Genomic DNA, 17,112 nt, shown 5'->3' with positions numbered 1-17,112 from the left:
CTCATCCAGGTGAGGACAGGACTGGGGGAAAATATTGAACAGAATGGATTTCAGAGTCTCAAAAACACTTAATATCTCAGTTATGCACTTCTGAAATCCTTGTTGTAATCTTTGTGGTTAGATTCCAGTCTGTAACTCACTCCCAGATAACTGTTATTCTATTTAAATTCCAACCTGAACCGCTCGATTAGATTCCAGGACTGTAACTCACTCCCGTGTTTGTTATTCTGTATATGAACCATCCAGAACGCCTGAATTAGATTCCAGTCAGTAACCCTCTCCCGGGTATCTGTTATTCTATATTTACACCACCCCGAACCTTTCGATTAAGTTCCAGTCTGTAACTGACTCCCAAGTGTCTTTTATTCTTTCTATATACCACCCCGAACCCCTTGATCAGATTCCTGACTGTAAATCACTACCAGGTATCTGCTATTCTATATCTAAATGACCCAAAGTCCTTGATTAGATTGAAGTCTGTAACTCACTCCCAGGTACCTGTTATTCCAGCCTGTAAATCACTCCCAGGCAAATTTTAGTCTGAATATAAACCACTCAAACACATCAATCAGATTCCAGCCTGCTACAAACTCCCACATTTCGTTTATTATATTCATATACACCAAAATCCCTTGCTTAAAGCCTCTTGTATGAATGTGTGTCTCGTGTGTATGTTATTAAATATCTGTTATTCTATATTTAATCTCGGTATCTTTCCGATTTTTAATAACAGATTCCACAATAACCACCAAATCACCAGGAACAAGTTCAAAATCCACCACAACACAGGAGACCATTCATCCAGGTGAGGACAGGGACTGGGGGAAAATATTGTACAGAATGGACTTCAGAGTCTCAAAACACCCAATATCTCAGTTGTGCACTTCTGAATTCCTTGCGGTATACTTTGTAACACTCTGAATTAGATTCCAGTCTGTAACTCACTCCCAGGTATCTGTTAGTCTGTATATAAACCCCCCACTGCACCCCTCTATTAGATTCAGTCTGTAACTCATTCCCGGGTATCTGTTATTCTATATATAAACCACCCCGAAACCCTCGATTAGATTCCTGACTGTAACTCACTCCTGGATATCTGTTATTCTATATTTACACCACTCCAATCTCCTCGATTAAGTTCCAGTCTGTAATTCATTCCCAGGTATCTGTTATTCTTTGTATAAACCACTCTGAACCCCTCGATTAGATAGCTGACTGTAACTCACTCCTGGCTATCTGTTATTCCATATATAACCACACAACCCCTCAATTAGATTCCAGGCTGTAAATAACTCCCAGGCTGTAAATTTTAGTCTAAATATAAACCACCCAAACACTATGATCAGGTTCCAGCCTGCTGTGCACTCCCACATTTCTTCATCATACCTAAAAATACTAAAATCCATTATTTAGAGCCTCTTGTATGAATGTGTGTCTCGTGTGTATGTTCTTGAGTATCTGTTATTCTCTATTTAATCTCAGTATCTTTCCTATTTTTGATAACAGGTTCTACAACAAGCACCAAATCACCAGGAACCAGTTCAAAACCCACAACACAGGAGACCATTCATCCAGGTGAGGACAGGACTGGGGGGAAATATTGTACAGAATGGATTCCAGAGAGTCTCAAAAACACCCAATATCTCAGTTATACGCTTCTGAATTCCTTGTTGTAAACTTTGTGACATCCTCGATTAGATTCCAGTCTGTAACTCACTCCTAGATAACTGTTATTCTATATAAAATCCAACCTGAACCCCTCGATTAGATTCCAGTCTGTAACTCACTCCCGGGTACCTGTTATTTTTTATATAAACCACCCCAAACCCCTCAATTAGTTTCCAGTCTGTAACTCACTCCCGGGTATCTGTTATTCTATATCTAAACCACCCGAACCCCTCGTTAGTTTCCAGTCTGTAAATCACTCCCAGGTAGCTGTTATTCTATATATAAACCACCCTGAACCCCTCAATTAGATTCCAGTCTGTAACTCACTCCCAGGTACCTGTTATTCTTTGTATAAACCCCCCCTTCCAAAACCCTCAATTAGATTCCAGTCTCTAACTCACTCCCGGGTATGGTTATTCTGTATATAAACCACCCAGATCCCGTCAATTAGATTCCTGTCTGTAACCCTCTGCCGGCTATCTATTATTCTGTATTTACACTACCCCGAACTCCTCGATTAGATTCCTAACTGTAACTCCTTCCCGGGTATCTGTTATTCTTTGTATAAACCACTCCGAACCCCTCGATTAGATTCCTGTCTGTAACTCACTCCTGGCTATCTGCTATTCCATATATAATCACACGGAACCCCTCAATTAGATTCCAGCCTGTAAATCACTCCCAGGTAAATTTTAGTCTAAATATAAACCACTCAAACACCTCGATCAGATTCCAGCCTGCTACACACTCCCACATTTCTTTTATTATACTCATATACACCAAAATCCGTTATTTAGAGCCTCTTGTATGAATGTGTGTCTCGTGTGTATGTTATTGAATATCTGTTATTCTCTATTTAATCTCGGTAATCTTTCCAATTTTTAATAACAGGTTCCACAACAACCACCAAATCAACAGGAACCAGTTCAAAATCCACAACACAGGAGACTATTCATCCAGGTGAGGACAGGACTGGGGGAAAATATTGTACAGAATGGATTTCAGAGTCCCAAAACACACAATATCTCAGTTATGCACTTCTGAATTCCTTGCTGTAATCTTTGTGGTTAGCTTCCAGCCTGTAATCACTCCCAGATAACTGTTATTCTATTTAAGATCCACCCTGAACCCCCTGGATTAGATTCCAGACTGTAACTCTGTCCCAGATAACTGTTATTTTGTATAAACCACCCCGAACCCCTCGATTAGATTCCAGTCTGTAACGCACTCCCAGGTATGTTATTCTTTGTATAAACCACCCCCAAACCCCTCGATTAGATTCCTGACTGTTACTCACTCCCGGCTATGTGTTATTCCATATATAATCACACCGAACCCCTCAATTAGATTCCAGCCTGTAAATCATTCCTACGTAAATTTTAGTCTGAATATAAACCATTCAAAAACCTCGATTAGATTCCAGCCTGCTACACACTCCCACATTTCTTTTATTATACACATATACACCAAAATCCCTTATTTAGACCCTCTTGTATGCATGTGTGTCTCATGCGTATGTTATTGAATATCTGTTATTCTATATTTAATCTCGGTATCTTTCCAATTTTTGATAACAGGTTCCACAACAACCACCAAATCACCAGAAACCAGTTCAAAATCCACCACAACACAGGAGACCATTCATCCAGGTGAGGACAGGACTGGGGGAAAGTATTGTACAGAATGGACTTCAGAGATTCCAGTCAGTAACCCTCTGCTGGGTATCTGTTATTCTATATATAAACCACCTGATCATCTCGATTAAATTCCAGTTTGTAACTCATTCCTGGGTATCTGTTATTCTATATGTAAACCATACCGAACCCCTCGATTAGATTCCAGCCTGTCACTCACTCCCAGGTATCTGTTATTCTGTATATAAACCACCCTGAACCCCTCGATTAGATTCCAGTCTGTAACGCATCCCAGGTATCTGTTACTCTATATATAAACCACCCGAACCCCTCAATTAGATTCCAGTCTGTAACTCACTCCCGGGTATGTTATTCTATATATAAACCACCCCGAACCCCTCGATTAGATTCCAGTCTGTAACTCACTCCAAGGTATCTGTTATTCTATATATATAAACCACCCCGAACCCCTCGATTAGATTGCAGTCGGTAACTCGCTCCCAGGTATCTGTTATTCTATATATAAACCACCCTGAACCCCTCCATTAGATTCCAGTCTGTTACTCGCTCCCGGGTATCTGTTATTCTGTAATATAAACCACCCGAACCCCTCGATTTGATTCCCTCCTGATGCAAGCCAACATTCTTTCACCGCCAATGCCATGCGTTTCTCTCTTTCCAGCCACCTGTCCACCCAACTCACACTTTGACCGCTGCGGTAGTGGCTGCTCGCCTCGATGTGACAGACCGAGCCCAGGCTGTTCGGACTCTTGCGTAGCCGGAGGTTGTGTCTGCGATGAAGGGTTTTTCCAGGTGGGGGAGAGGTGTGTTCCCGCGGAGCAGTGCGGCTGTAACCACGGCGACTCCTACTATCAGGTAAGAACACGGCAACCACTTGAATGATCCGCTGGAAATCCACAGCCAATCTTACCGGACTAATAATGCAGAGGGCGCTCGCATTGTGGTTATGTTACTGGGCTACTATCTGCGAGGCCCTGCACCAAGCATCTGGAGACGTGAGTTCGAATCCAGCCACGGGTGCTGGAGGATTTAAATTCAGTTAAATTAGTGTGGAATAATCGTGACCCGTGAATCTAGCAACTTGTTATAAAGCTCACTTGGTTCGCTACCATCCTTTAGACATGGAAATCTGCCATGCTCATGCCTGACTGGACCCCGGTGTGATTCCAGTTCCGCTCTACCAGGCTGAACTGCCTCTTGAGGTACCCTGGCGAGTCCCTCAGTTCTATCAAACCCTGATGAAGGTTCACCGCAGGGCAGTGATTACACCGGGCACGTGGTCAGTATAATCACTGTCCTGTAGTGACCCTGTGCCCAGTATAATCACTGACCTGTAGTGACCCTGTGCCCAGTATAATCACTGCCCTGGGGTGACCCTGTGCCCAGTATAATCACTGTCCTGTAGTGACCCTGTGCCCAGTATAATCACTGTCCTGTAGTGACCCTGTGCCCAATATAATCACTGTCCTGGGGTGACCCTGTGCCCAGTATAATCACTGTCCTGTAGTGACCCTGTGCCCAATATAATCACTCTCCTGGGGTGACCCTGTGCCCAGTATAATCACTGTCCTGTAGTGACCCTGTGCCCAGTATAATCACTGCCCTGGGGTGACCCTGTGCCCAGTATAATCACTGTCCTGTAGTGACCCCTGTGCCCAGTATAATCACTGCCCTGGGGTGACCATGTGCCAAATCGATTCTGTACCGAGCAGGGTGCTGGGTCCACCCGGTGCTATTAACCTGAATTCTATCCTTCTGTCAGTGAGTGTCCATCATCAACCCTCAGTGCCCTGAACTCCCCTGGGGGGTTCTTCAAAGCTCTGATTATTTCTGTTGCCTCCCGCAGCCTGGGCAGATTATCTGGTCAAGTGGATGTACGGCTGTCTGCCGTTGCCTTGGAAACTTCAGCATCCAGTGCGCCAACGTGAGCTGTGCTGCGGACGAGTACTGCAGAGAACACGATGGCGTTAGCGGCTGCTTCCCCAAAGGTAAGGCAGACTGTCCTCTTTACTGACGCCCTGGGCATAAGGAACATGATCTCCCAGGACTGTGTAAACATTATCATTCAACCATGTACCTCACGGGAGGAGGCCATTCGGCCACCGGTGTCTTGTGCCGTCTCCATGGAGGAACCATCCGATTGGTCCTCGACCGCCGTCTACCAGTTTTTCCCTTTCAAGCATTCACCTAAATCCCTTTTTGAAAGTTCCTATTGTGTCTGCTCCCACCGCCCCATCAGGCAGCACCTTCCAGGACACAGCAACTCTGTGTATTAGTTTTCCCCATTTTTCCTCTGGTTCTTCTCCTGGTTCTCTTCAATCTGTGTCCCTCTGGTTCCCGACCTTCCTGCCACTGGAAACAGTTTCTCCTTATCTCTTCATGACTCTGAATGCCCTCGATTAAATCTCCCCTTTCTCTGCAGCAAGGAGAACAATCCCAGCCTCTCCCGTCTCTCTACATTAACTGAGTTCCCTCATTTCTGGCAAATCTCCCCGCACCCTCTCCAAAGCCTCAATATCCTTAAGTGTGATGCCCAGAACTGGACACAGTCCAGCGGCTGAGGCCTAACCAGTTCTGAGGGTTGAACATAACTTGCGTATTATTCTGTTTGATGCAAACGTACCGTGGGCCAATTGGCCGCCTCCTGTGTGGTAGAGGTTGAATGGTAATGTCTGCCCAGTCTCGGGGATCCATACACCTTCTTAATGTCTCTCAGCTTCTTTTAGTCACCTTCAAAGATTTGTGTATGTGCACGCGCGCACACACACACACACACACACACATACATGCATACACACACACATATACATGCATACACACACAAACATGCACGCACACAAACGCATACACACACTCACACGCATACCCACACCCACTCTCTCACACACAAACACACACGCACGCACCCACTCACACCCACCCACTCACGCCCACACACATCTCTCTGTTCCAACAACCCCTTTTTATAAGTAAATTATTTTATTTTTTAATCGCTTCTGATTTTGCCTAGCGTAACTTATCACTTCACAAGTTAAATCCCCCAAGGCTGGACAGTTCACCATTTTCATCATGTCCGCCTGTTTATGCCAACTCACTGCTGGTGACATTTCCAAATGAAGCTGACATACCCAAGTCCAGCTCTGTAAAATATATCAAAACACATCACCCAGGGCAATATACTCCAGCAAAGGGCAGATGATGAAAGATGAAAAATATATTTTGCTGACAATATGGCGGGGGGGGGGGGGGGTGGTTGGACTGTGGTTCAATTCACTGTTCAGAACATGGTCAAAATATTGAGGGATGACATTCCTCCCTGGATCTCTTGCTTGAGGGTTCACTCAATGTTTCTCCTCAGGTTGGTCCACCTGTACGGCATCCGGAGACCCCCACTATACCTCCTTCGACAAGAGGAAGTTTAATTTCCAAGGGAACTGCACTTACGTGCTGGCCAAGACCTGCAACACCAGCCGGACCCCCTTCACCGTCTACGCGGACAACGAGCATCGCCACGGGAGGACGGCCGTCTCTTACGTCCGAGCGGTCTACGTGAGGGTCTACGGCATCACCGTGTCGCTCCTCAGGAACAAAGTCGTCCAGGTGAGAGGAGGCGTCCCTACACTCGGCCACCCCCAACCCCCCCACCCCCACCCACCCCACCCCCCCCCCCCCCCCCCCCATCCCCCACCCACCCCCCCCCCCCCCCATCGAAAGTGTTGGGTAAAGAGATGGAGGGATATGGAGCCAAGGTGGGGTTGAAATAGAAGATCAGCCATGATCTAACTTGGATTAGAGGGGCTGAATGGCCTCCTGTTGTTCTGATGTTCCCTCCTCTAGTGTCTGTACGAAACCCGGGCCTCGGTGGAAGGTTGAAGAGTAGAATTCGATCCAACAGATCCTGGAGGAACACCCTCTGATCCAAGCAGGACATTCCCATGTAAACATTACCCTTCCCGCTCTCTGGAACGGAGTTAATTCCCCTCCCCCACCCCCTTCCCTTCCCTTCCTTCCCTCGGACAGAACGCAACCTTCCCCCGGGGCCGGGGCCGGGGCCGGGGCCGGGGGCCGGGGCCGGGGCCTGGACTAGCATCCCCCACCCCCCACCCCCCCACCCCCCCACCTCACCTCATTTCTCCCCGTGTGTGTTTTTCAGGTGAACGGACAGCCCGTGACTGTCCCCGTCAGCCCGAACCCCAGAGTCACCGTCCGACCCTCCGGGAGACACGTGCTGGTGCAAACCGACTTCGGCCTGAGCGTGAGGTACGACGGCAGGCACCACGCTGACGTCAGAGTCCCGAGCGGGTGAGTACCTCCCGCTGCCTGGCGCCTCGCGGGCGATCGGAGGGGAGGGGAGGGGAGGGGCGCGGGGAGGGGAGGGGAGGGGCGCGGGGCGGGGAGAGGGGCGGGGCAAGGGGAGGCGCGCGTTCCGCCCTCCCCCACCCCCACCCCCCACAATCGCGCTGCCGTCCCTCTGGCTTCCTAACGGCCCCCTTTGTGTGTGTCTCTGTGTCCCAGCTACGGCGGTGAGGTGTGCGGCCTGTGCGGCGACTACAACGGAATCCCCGGTGACGACTTCCGGACCCCCGAGGGACAGCTTGCCAAAGACGCCAGTGGTTTTGGGAACAGCTGGAACGTGGCGGAGGAGTGAGTGAGGTCGCCGGGGGCGGGGGGGAGGGGGAGGGGAGGGGGGGCGGTGGGGGTGGGTGGTGCTGATCCTGTTGGGTCCTGTCTCCGTACCTTCGCCACCTTCACTGTGGGGACGGAGTGAAGCGGTGGGAGGGATTCCCGGCTTCCTTAACAGCCTGGGGTGGGGGGGGGGGGGGGGGTGTTGGTGGCCTGGCCTCTCTCTTGTTTCCGTATCCCAGCCCGCCCCCCCCCCACCCCCCCCCCGTTCGGTGGGAGAGTCCTTCCACAGCTGTAAACGGTCCCCCGGCTTCTTAACAGCCTGACACCCCGCAATGGGAATGATCGGAAGTGGCTGTGACCATCTTCACACGAGCCAATAGGAGGGTTAGGTGTGCGGGGGAGTGGGGGGGGGGGGGATCGGTGATGTCGGTGCTCCAGACGATGAGGGTGGGGTTGTCCACACTCTCCAGGCCACAGGAATCCCCACTGGATGTTCAACCCCGAATTAAAACTGCCTTTGTTATATCCGCTCTCCGGGTCTGCCCAGAGTGGGGGTCGGACCCTCCACCTGCTGCCCAGAGTGGGGGTCGGACCCTCCACCTGCTGCCCAGAGTGGGGGTCGGACCCTCCACCTGCTGCCCAGAGTGGGGGTCGGACCCTCCACCTGCTGCCCAGAGTGGGGGTCGGACCCTCCACCTGCTGCCCAGAGTGGGGGTCGGACCCTCCACCTGCTGCCCAGAGTGGGGGTCGGACCCTCCACCTGCTGCCCAGAGTGGGGGTCGGACCCTCCACCTGCTGCCCAGAGTGGGGGTCGGACCCTCCACCTGCTGCCCAGAGTGGGGGTCGGACCCTCCACCTGCTGCCCAGAGTGGGGGTCGGACCCTCCACCTGCTGCCCAGAGTGGGGGTCGGACCCTCCACCTGCTGCCCAGAGTGGGGGTCGGACCCTCCACCTGCTGCCCAGAGTGGGGGTCGGACCCTCCACCTGCTGCCCAGAGTGGGGGTCGGACCCTCCACCTGCTGCCCAGAGTGGGGGTCGGACCCTCCACCTGCTGCCCAGAGTGGGGGTCGGACCCTCCACCTGCTGCCCAGAGTGGGGGTCGGACCCTCCACCTGCTGCCCAGAGTGGGGGTCGGACCCTCCACCTGCTGCCCAGAGTGGGGGTCGGACCCTCCACCTGCTGCCCAGAGTGGGGATCGGACCCTCCACCTTCTGACTCAGGAAACCAATTGTTTGTTCAATGGAAGCCATTCACCCAACAGCTGGAAATGCTCCCAGAAGCCACAGCTTCTCTTTGGCTCCATCTCCCAGGTGATGGGGAACGAACGGGGCAGAGACGTTGGGGTTTTTTGGAGCACAGTTGACTGCGGAGCTGGGGTGGGTTGGGATAGTCGAGGGATGATATCGATGGGCCCAATGGCCTCTGCTCCCTCTTGAGCTTCTCTGTTCTTCACTGAAGCTGAGGGGTCTTTGTGTCGATGATTTGAAGGAGGAGGTTGGTGCTATTTCCTGTGGAATAGAGGAGACTCAGAGCGGGACAGTTAGAGACCGTAAATAAATCAAGAGTGGTTAATAAAGCAGACAGCATCTGAGGCTTTACCAATAGGGGCATGGACTACAAAAGCAAGGAGGCTGGGTTAATCTTGTATAAAACCCTGGTTTGGCCTCACCTTGAATACGATGTCCAGTTCTGGTCCCCACACTTTAGGAAGGATGTGAAGTCACTAGAGAAAGAGCAGGAAAGATTCACAGGAATGGTCGCAGGGACGAGGAACCTGTTATGTGGAAGGGTTGGAGATGTTGGGACTGTTTTCCTTGGAGAAGAGAAGGTTGAGAGGAGATTTAATAGAGGTGTTCAACATCAGGAGGGGTCTGGACAGAGTGAGAGGGAGAAACTATTCCCTTTAGTGGAAGGATCGAGAACGAGAGGGCACAGATTTAAAGTAATTGGGAAAAGAAGCAATGGAGACACGAGGAGAAACTTTTTCACCCCAGCGAGTGGTTAGGATCTGGGATGTGCTGCCTGAGAGTGTGGGGGAGGCAGATTCAATCGAGACATCCGAGAGGGAGTTGGATTATTATCTGAAAATAAGGAAAGTGCAGGGTTACGGGGGAGAAGGTGGGGGAGCGGTATGAGGTAAATTGTTCATTCGGGGAGCTGGCACAGATTCGATGGGCCGAATGGCCTCCTCCTCTGCTGTAACAATTCTATCATTCAGTGATGAAGATAATGAATGCCTCGATATGATCGACATAGAAAAGATGTTCCTGCTTGTGGGGGAGAACAGAACTCGGGGTGATAAACACGAGATGGTCACCAATAAATCCAATCGACAATTCAGGGTAAACCTCTTCACCCAGGGAGCTGGGAGAGTGTGGGACTCGCTCCCACAGGGAGTGGTCGAGGTGAATAGTGTCGATACGTTTAAGAGGGAAGCTGGATAAACACACAAGAGAGGAAGGAATAGAGGGATATGGGGGTGGGGTGAGATGAAGTAGAGTTAGAGGAACCTCATGTGGAGTATAAACACCCGTCGGGCCGAATGGCCTGTTTGTGTGCTGTACGCTCGGTGTAATTCTCTGTGTAAATCTTCCCCTTTCTTTCTCCCCAGCTGCACCTCGACAGACACTGAGGTGACACCCCAGTGCACCGAGGGCGAGCAAGAGGCATATGAAGGAGCCTCCTACTGTGGGGTACTGCTGGATCAATATGGCCCCTTCGCCTCCTGTCACTACAAGATTGACCCCATGGTAGGTATGGCCCAGGATTGGCTTCATTCTCACTAGGACTCCATCTCTCCAGTTTCTCCACCTTCCACACTTACTCCAACACCGCCCCCACCCCGAGTCCCTTTGATAAGCCCCTTGGTGAAACACTGAGGCCCGAGGCTCACAGCTCAGAGGCTGGCTAGGCCCAGTGGGTAGCGCAGCCTCACCTCCGAGGGGGAGGGGGCGGTCGTGGGTTCGAGACCCCCTCCGGAGACTCGAGTAGAGTTTGTAGAGCGACTGCCCCCGACGGAGGGAGTGCAGCAAGTCTGAATGTGACGCCTTTCTGGTGATGCATTAATGCCAATCCAGACCGCCCTCACAGGTGGCCTTCAAAGAACCCGTGACGCTGTTTGAAAAGGGGCAATGATGCTCTGCCGAGCGTCCTGACCAATATTTACCCCTCAACCAACACCTGATGCAATACCATGACCTGGACCTTCATCTCGGTGTGGGATCTTGCTGTGCGCAAATAGGCTGCCACTTTTCCTACTTGGCGACATAATTCCGATGTGTAACTCATTGGTGTCGGACACCTTGGGAGGTCCTCACTCTGCCGGCGGCTCTGTGGAAGTGTTCTCTCTCCTCTTTCTGCCTCGTTCACACGCAAACACCTCACACCCTCCCCGCCTCTGTCTGCCCCTCTCCTCCCCAGGCCTTCTTCAGAGACTGCGTCTACGACATGTGTGAGTTGGACGGCAACAGGCAGCAGCTGTGTGATGCTCTGGAGGCCTACGTCAATGCCTGTCAGCAACGCAACGTCACCATCCGACCCTGGAGGAACGACACCTTCTGCCGTAGGTACCGCGCCCGACCGAGCCAGCGCCTGGGGGGGCGGGGGGGCACTGAAGAACATTCCGGTTGCGGAGCCGGGTTCCCCCCCAACCCCACAACTTCCAGTGACGCCTCTTTGTGTCTTTCTCTTTCCCTTGCAGCCCTGGTGTGCCCGTCGAACAGTCACTACCAGCCATGCACGTCGGCCTGCCCAGCCACCTGCCTTGACCCTCGACCCCTGCCCTGTAACCTGCCCTGTGTGGAGGGCTGTCAGTGTGACCGGGGCTTTGTGCAGAGCGGGGCCCAGTGCGTTTCCAGGGACCAGTGCGGCTGTGCGTTCAACGGATCCAATTATCAGGTAACGCGGGAAGGGGAAGCTGAGACATCCCAGAACATTGCGAACACGCACCTTCACCCCGGTTCCCTCAATCTCTTCCCTTTCCGGGAATCTATCCCATTGACCCCTAATTCCTTCCACACTCTTACCTGTGGCTCAGTGGGTCACATTCTCGCCAACGAGCCAGAACGTTGCGGGTTCAAGTCCGACTCCAGAGACACGAGCACAAAACCTAGGCTAATATCCCAGTGCAGCATTGAGGGGAGTGCCACACTGTCGGAGGTGCTGTTTTTCCGATGAGGTTTAAGACCGAGGCACAAGCTGCCCTCTCAAGTGGATGTAAGCGATTCCAAGGCATTATCTTGAAGATTTAGGCAGTTCTCCCCAGTGTCACCATCACATATTTATTCCTTAACTAATTACTAATCCCAATACAAATTTGGTTATCATCACATTTCTGTGTGTGTGTGTAGTGTGGGAGCTTGCTGTGTACAATTTGGTCTTATATTTCCTCCATTATGACCGTGACTACAATTCAAAGGTCTTTCACTGGCTGTAACATGTAGTGCATTAAAAATTGCATTGTGAATTTTGTCTGCTTGAGGTACCAGACACACATGTACCAGCAGAGGGAGTCTGCTAGGAAATGTTCTAATCCTGAACATCTCTAAGCTTAATGTTTAACTGTTTCCAGCCCAAGAACATCATGGAAAGAACTTTGGGATGTCCTGAGGTGGGAAGAGGTGCTCTATAAATGCAAGTCCTTTCTTTCTTGCAATGGGCCTGATCCATGTTCAATGGCCTTTTCTCCTCTTCCTGTGCAGATCAGTTCTAACGTGAGTCTCTCTCTCTCTCTCTCTGTGTTTGCAGCCCAGTGAGGTGATCTGGTCTGAGGCTTGTAACCAGGTGTGTAAGTGTCTGTCCAGCAACAACGTCCACTGCACGGACACCAGCTGCTCCCCAGACGAGTACTGCGGCAACAAGGGTGGAGTCCAGGGTTGTTACCCGAAAGGTAAAGAGTCTCCAAGGGTTTAATCCTTACTGACATTGTAACCCAACCCCCCTCCCCCTCTCATTCTAAATCCAAACTTTCCCCATGTTCAACGTTGCTGGAGGAAACTCCTCTGGGAATAGAAATGTGGGAATGTCTCACTTCCCGTTCCTCTCTGTTGACTTCTCCTCAGGTTGGTCCACCTGTACGGCATCTGGAGACCCCCACTATACCTCCTTCGACAAGAGGAAGTTTACTTTCCAAGGGAACTGCACTTACGTGCTGGCCAAGACCTGCAACACCAGCCAGACCCCCTTCACCATCTACACAGACAACGAGTATCGCCACGGGAGGACGGCCGTCTCTTACGTCCGAGCGGTCTATGTGAGGGTCTACGGCATCACCGTGTCGGTCCTCAGGAACAAAGTCGTCCAGGTGAGAGGAGGCGTTCCTACACTCGCCCCCCCCTCAGTCCATCGCAAGTGCTGAGAAACCGATCGATAGATTAGTGTTGGGTAAGGGGATCGAGGGATATGGAGCCAAAGAAGGTAGATAGAGTTGAGATAGAGATAGAGATCAGCCAATTTGGTCTTATATTTCCTCCATTATGACCGTGACTACAATTCAAAGGTCTTTCACTGGCTGTAACATGTAGTGCATTAAAAATTGCATTGTGAATTTTGTCCGCTTGAGGTACCAGACACACATGTACCAGCAGAGGGAGTCTGCTAGGAAACGTTCTAATCCTGAACATCTCTAGCTTAATGTATAACTGTTTCCGGCCCAAGAACATCACGGAAAGAACTTTGATCTAATTGAATGGTAGAATGGGTTAGAGGGGCTGAATGGCCTCCTGTTGCAAAAAATTTCTTAATTATTTGGCATTCTGTAATCACAAATCCTGCCTAATTAACCGGACTCATCCTCCAGTCCGGTTGGTAACATGAAGGCCTCATCTGGATTTCCAATAACCACAAATTCTTTACCGCTTCCCTTTGTCGTCTAGCCTCAAGTGGACCCAATACACCGCTGAGCGTTTGCATTTTGACCTTTGCAACTGACTGCATTTCATTCCGGCTGTACATCGGGTCTGTGTTCCTCCACCAACTTCCCAACAGCCAGAGGAGCCCTTTCCCGCTCTCCTTGGGTTCATTTGGAAGCCGGGAGATTCGGTTCTCGTGCTCCTTGTTGAAGTTGGTACCAGTCTTCCGGCGAGGCGGGTGGGCTGTGTGATCGACTCTTTCCCCCGGGTCTTAGGTTCAACCTGTGGCGAAATAGGCAGGGGGGTGGGGTTTATTTGAACTGTTCCCACCTGCAGCAACTCGGTTCTGGTGGACCTGTTTAAAACAGCAGTTCCGCCTCGGCTAGAGCATTGGGTGCAACTCTGGGCACCACACATTTGGAAGGATGTGAAGGAATAATTAAGAAGTTGGTTGCAACAGGAGGCCATTCAGCCCCTCTAGCCCATTCTACCATTCAGTTAGATCATGGCTGATCTCTATCTCAACTCTATCTACCTTCCTTTGCTCCATATCCCTCAATCCCCTTACCCCAACAATAACCCTTAGTGAAGGTGCAGAAAAAGATTCACGAGGATGGTTCCGGGGATGAGGAACTTCAGTTACGTGGAAGGGTTGGAGAGGCTGGGGCTGCTTCCCTTGGAGAAGGGTAGGTTGAGAGGAGATTTGAGCGAGGTGTTCAAAATCACCGGGTGGGAGGGGGTCTGGACTGAGTGGACAGGGAGAGGCTGCTCCCAATGGTGAAAGGATGGAGGGCACAGATTTAAGGTTATTGGCAAAAAAAAGCAACGGGGACACGGGGAGAAACTTTTTCACGCGGCGAGCGGTTAGGATCTGGAATGCGCTGCCTGAGAGCATGGGGGAGGCAGGGTCACTCGAGGCGTTCCGGAGGGATGTGGGTGATTACCTGGAGAGGAAAAAAATTTGGAAGGGAGAGGCCGGCAGAGTGGGAGTAGCTGAGTTGCTCTCTTGCGGAGAGCTAGCCTGGACACAGCGGGCAGAATGGCCTCATTCTGGGCTGTGACCACTCAGTGATCCAATGGACGCAATTCCTCGCTTGGTCACACCCGTATCTTCAGGTGGGCAAGTTGGAAGAGTCGCAAAAGTACTCGGTAAGGGGGTGGGAAAGACACGTGCAGGTGGTGGAATACTGGATAACCATTTACAGGCAAACTAACCGTGGATCTGTGTTCGGCTCAGGTCGATGGAAAGACAGTGAACACCCCCAGTGCACCAGTCAACGGGCTCTTGGTCAGCCGATCTGGCAGGCACGTCGCCGTAGAAACGGAGTTTGGCCTGACGGTGAGATACGATGGCCGGCACCATGCAGAGGTCAAAGTGCAAAGCAGGTAAGTGGAACGGTGGGGATGGATGACTTCAACCGCGCGGCCCAGCGGGTGTCCGCAGGCGGCTTCTGTCTGGAGCTGCTCAGAGGCCAGGAGTTTAGGAGATGAGGTGGGGACGTCCTTCGGTGTTCAAGAGGGGTCACAATTTCATTGGAAGCAGTTCAGAGACGGTTTGGTCGAGGAGTGAAAGGCTACGAGGAGAGTTTGAGCAGGTTGGGCCTGTACGCATTGGAGTTTAGAAGAATGAGAGGTGACCTTATTGAAACATATAAGATTGTGAGGGGGACTTGACAGGGTGGATACTGAGAGAATGTTTCCCCTCGTGGGGGAATCTGGAATTTCGGTGGGGGGGGTGGGGGGGCACAGTTTCAGAATAAGAGTCCTCCCCCTTTAAGATGGAGATGAGGAGAAATTTCTTCTCTCAGAGGGACTTTAGTGTTTGGAATTCTCGACCTCAGAGAGCAGTGGAGGCCGGGTCACTGAGTATATTCAAGGCCGAGTTAGAGAGATTTCGGATTAGGCAAGGGAATCGAGGGTTATCGAGGGAGCAGACAGGAAAGCGAAGGCCACAGTCAGGTCAGCCATGATCTTATCGAATGGAGGAGCAGGCTCGAGGGGCCGAATGGCCTACTCCTGCTCCTAATTCCTTTTGCAATGTTCCAGCGCAGGAGGAAGCTGCAGATGCCTTAGCTGTGATCTTCCAAAGCTCCCTCCATTCAGGAAATGCCCGAATGCGATTGAAAATATTGCAATCACCATCACATGGTGGGGGTTAAGAAAGCAGAGAGAGAGAGAGAGAGGCGGGGGGGGGAAGGGGACGATTGGTCAAATAGCAATTGTGAGAAAGGGATTGGAAGTTATAATGAAGGACAGAGTGACTGAGCTCAGGAAAACTGGTTTAGAACACAACAAACAGAGCTGCGTACAGTATATCAGAGTGTTACAGTGAGGGGTGTGGGGTATATCAGAGAGTGTGACAGTGAGGGGTGTGGGATATATCAGACAGTGTTACAGTGTGGGGTGTGGGGTATATCAGAGAGTGTTACAGTGAGGGGTGTGGGGAATATCAGAGAGTGTTACATTGAGGGGTGTGGGATATACGAGAGAGTGTAACAGCAAGGGGTGTGGAGTATATCAGAGAGTGTTACAGTGAGGGGTGTGGGGTATCTCGGAGAGTGTTACATTGAGGGGTGTGGAGTATATCAGAGAGTGTTACAGTGAGGGGTGTGGGGTATATCAGAGAGTGTTACAGTGAGGGGTATGGGGTATATCAGAGTGTTACAGTGAGGGGTGTGGGGTTTTTTTAGGGATTGTTACATTGAGGGGTGTGGGGTATATCAGAGTGTTCCAGTGAGGGGTGTGGGGTATGTCTGAATGTCACACTGAGGGATGCTGGATATATTAAACTTTATGTTCACCGTTACATTTACATCTTGCTGGTTACTAACGCCTGTGTGTCTCTGTCCTAGCTATGGTGGTGAGCTGTGCGGTCTGTGCGGTGACTACAACGGAATCCCCGATGATGACTTCCGGACTCCCGAGGGACAGGTTGTGAAAGGCGTCAATGATTTTGGGAACAGCTGGAATGTTCAGCAGAAGTAAGAGTCAGGCTGGCATGAAGCCCTCGTTTGGTATAGCTTACGGAGTTGAAGTTTGGAATGTGTGATTCGAAGCCGATGGAACGGGATTCATTCCAGTTTGTTTAGGCCGGTTGAATCCAGTTGTTGTAGGAACAAGTGCTTCATTTAGTGCAGCCCCAGTATTGTATTTGTACGGAAGGGAGATACACTGGGAACTGTTTATTCTAACTGTAATCACAAGTAGTTATCCATATAGGCACCTACACCCTGACTGTAGTTACAGGAAACACAAGTACAGTTATACAGACAGGCACCTCACTCCAACCTTACAGGTCACACAGGCATAGTTAT

The 17,112-nt window shown here is 50.8% G+C and overlaps 1 protein-coding gene across 1 annotated transcript; it reads left to right on the top strand.

The window, feature by feature from the left end:
• The first annotated feature begins 7,798 nt into the window (after nucleotides 1-7,798).
• On the top strand, nucleotides 7,799-16,783 carry LOC121272257 (zonadhesin-like). Its single transcript, XM_041178786.1, has 8 exons — nucleotides 7,799-7,967; nucleotides 10,561-10,699; nucleotides 11,370-11,511; nucleotides 11,650-11,846; nucleotides 12,696-12,837; nucleotides 13,010-13,251; nucleotides 15,036-15,184; nucleotides 16,651-16,783. The coding sequence occupies exons 2-8, from the start codon at nucleotides 10,697-10,699 to the stop codon at nucleotides 16,781-16,783; spliced, it is 1,008 nt and encodes a 335-aa protein (XP_041034720.1). The 5' UTR covers nucleotides 7,799-7,967; nucleotides 10,561-10,696.
• Nucleotides 16,784-17,112: the final 329 nt, after the last annotated feature.

Source organism: Carcharodon carcharias, chromosome 33, assembly GCF_017639515.1.
Source record: "Carcharodon carcharias isolate sCarCar2 chromosome 33, sCarCar2.pri, whole genome shotgun sequence".
Classification (NCBI taxonomy): Eukaryota; Metazoa; Chordata; class Chondrichthyes; order Lamniformes; family Lamnidae; genus Carcharodon; species Carcharodon carcharias.
Note: the sequence above shows the minus strand (reverse complement) of the source record. Positions and strands in the feature narration are given on the sequence as shown.

Coding starts and splice junctions, on each gene's coding strand:
- LOC121272257 (XM_041178786.1), top strand. Junction 12,838..13,009: donor CCAGGGTTGTTACCCGAAAG/GTAAAGAGTCTC, acceptor ACTTCTCCTCAG/GTTGGTCCACCTGTACGGCA. Junction 15,185..16,650: donor GAGGTCAAAGTGCAAAGCAG/GTAAGTGGAACG, acceptor TCTCTGTCCTAG/CTATGGTGGTGAGCTGTGCG.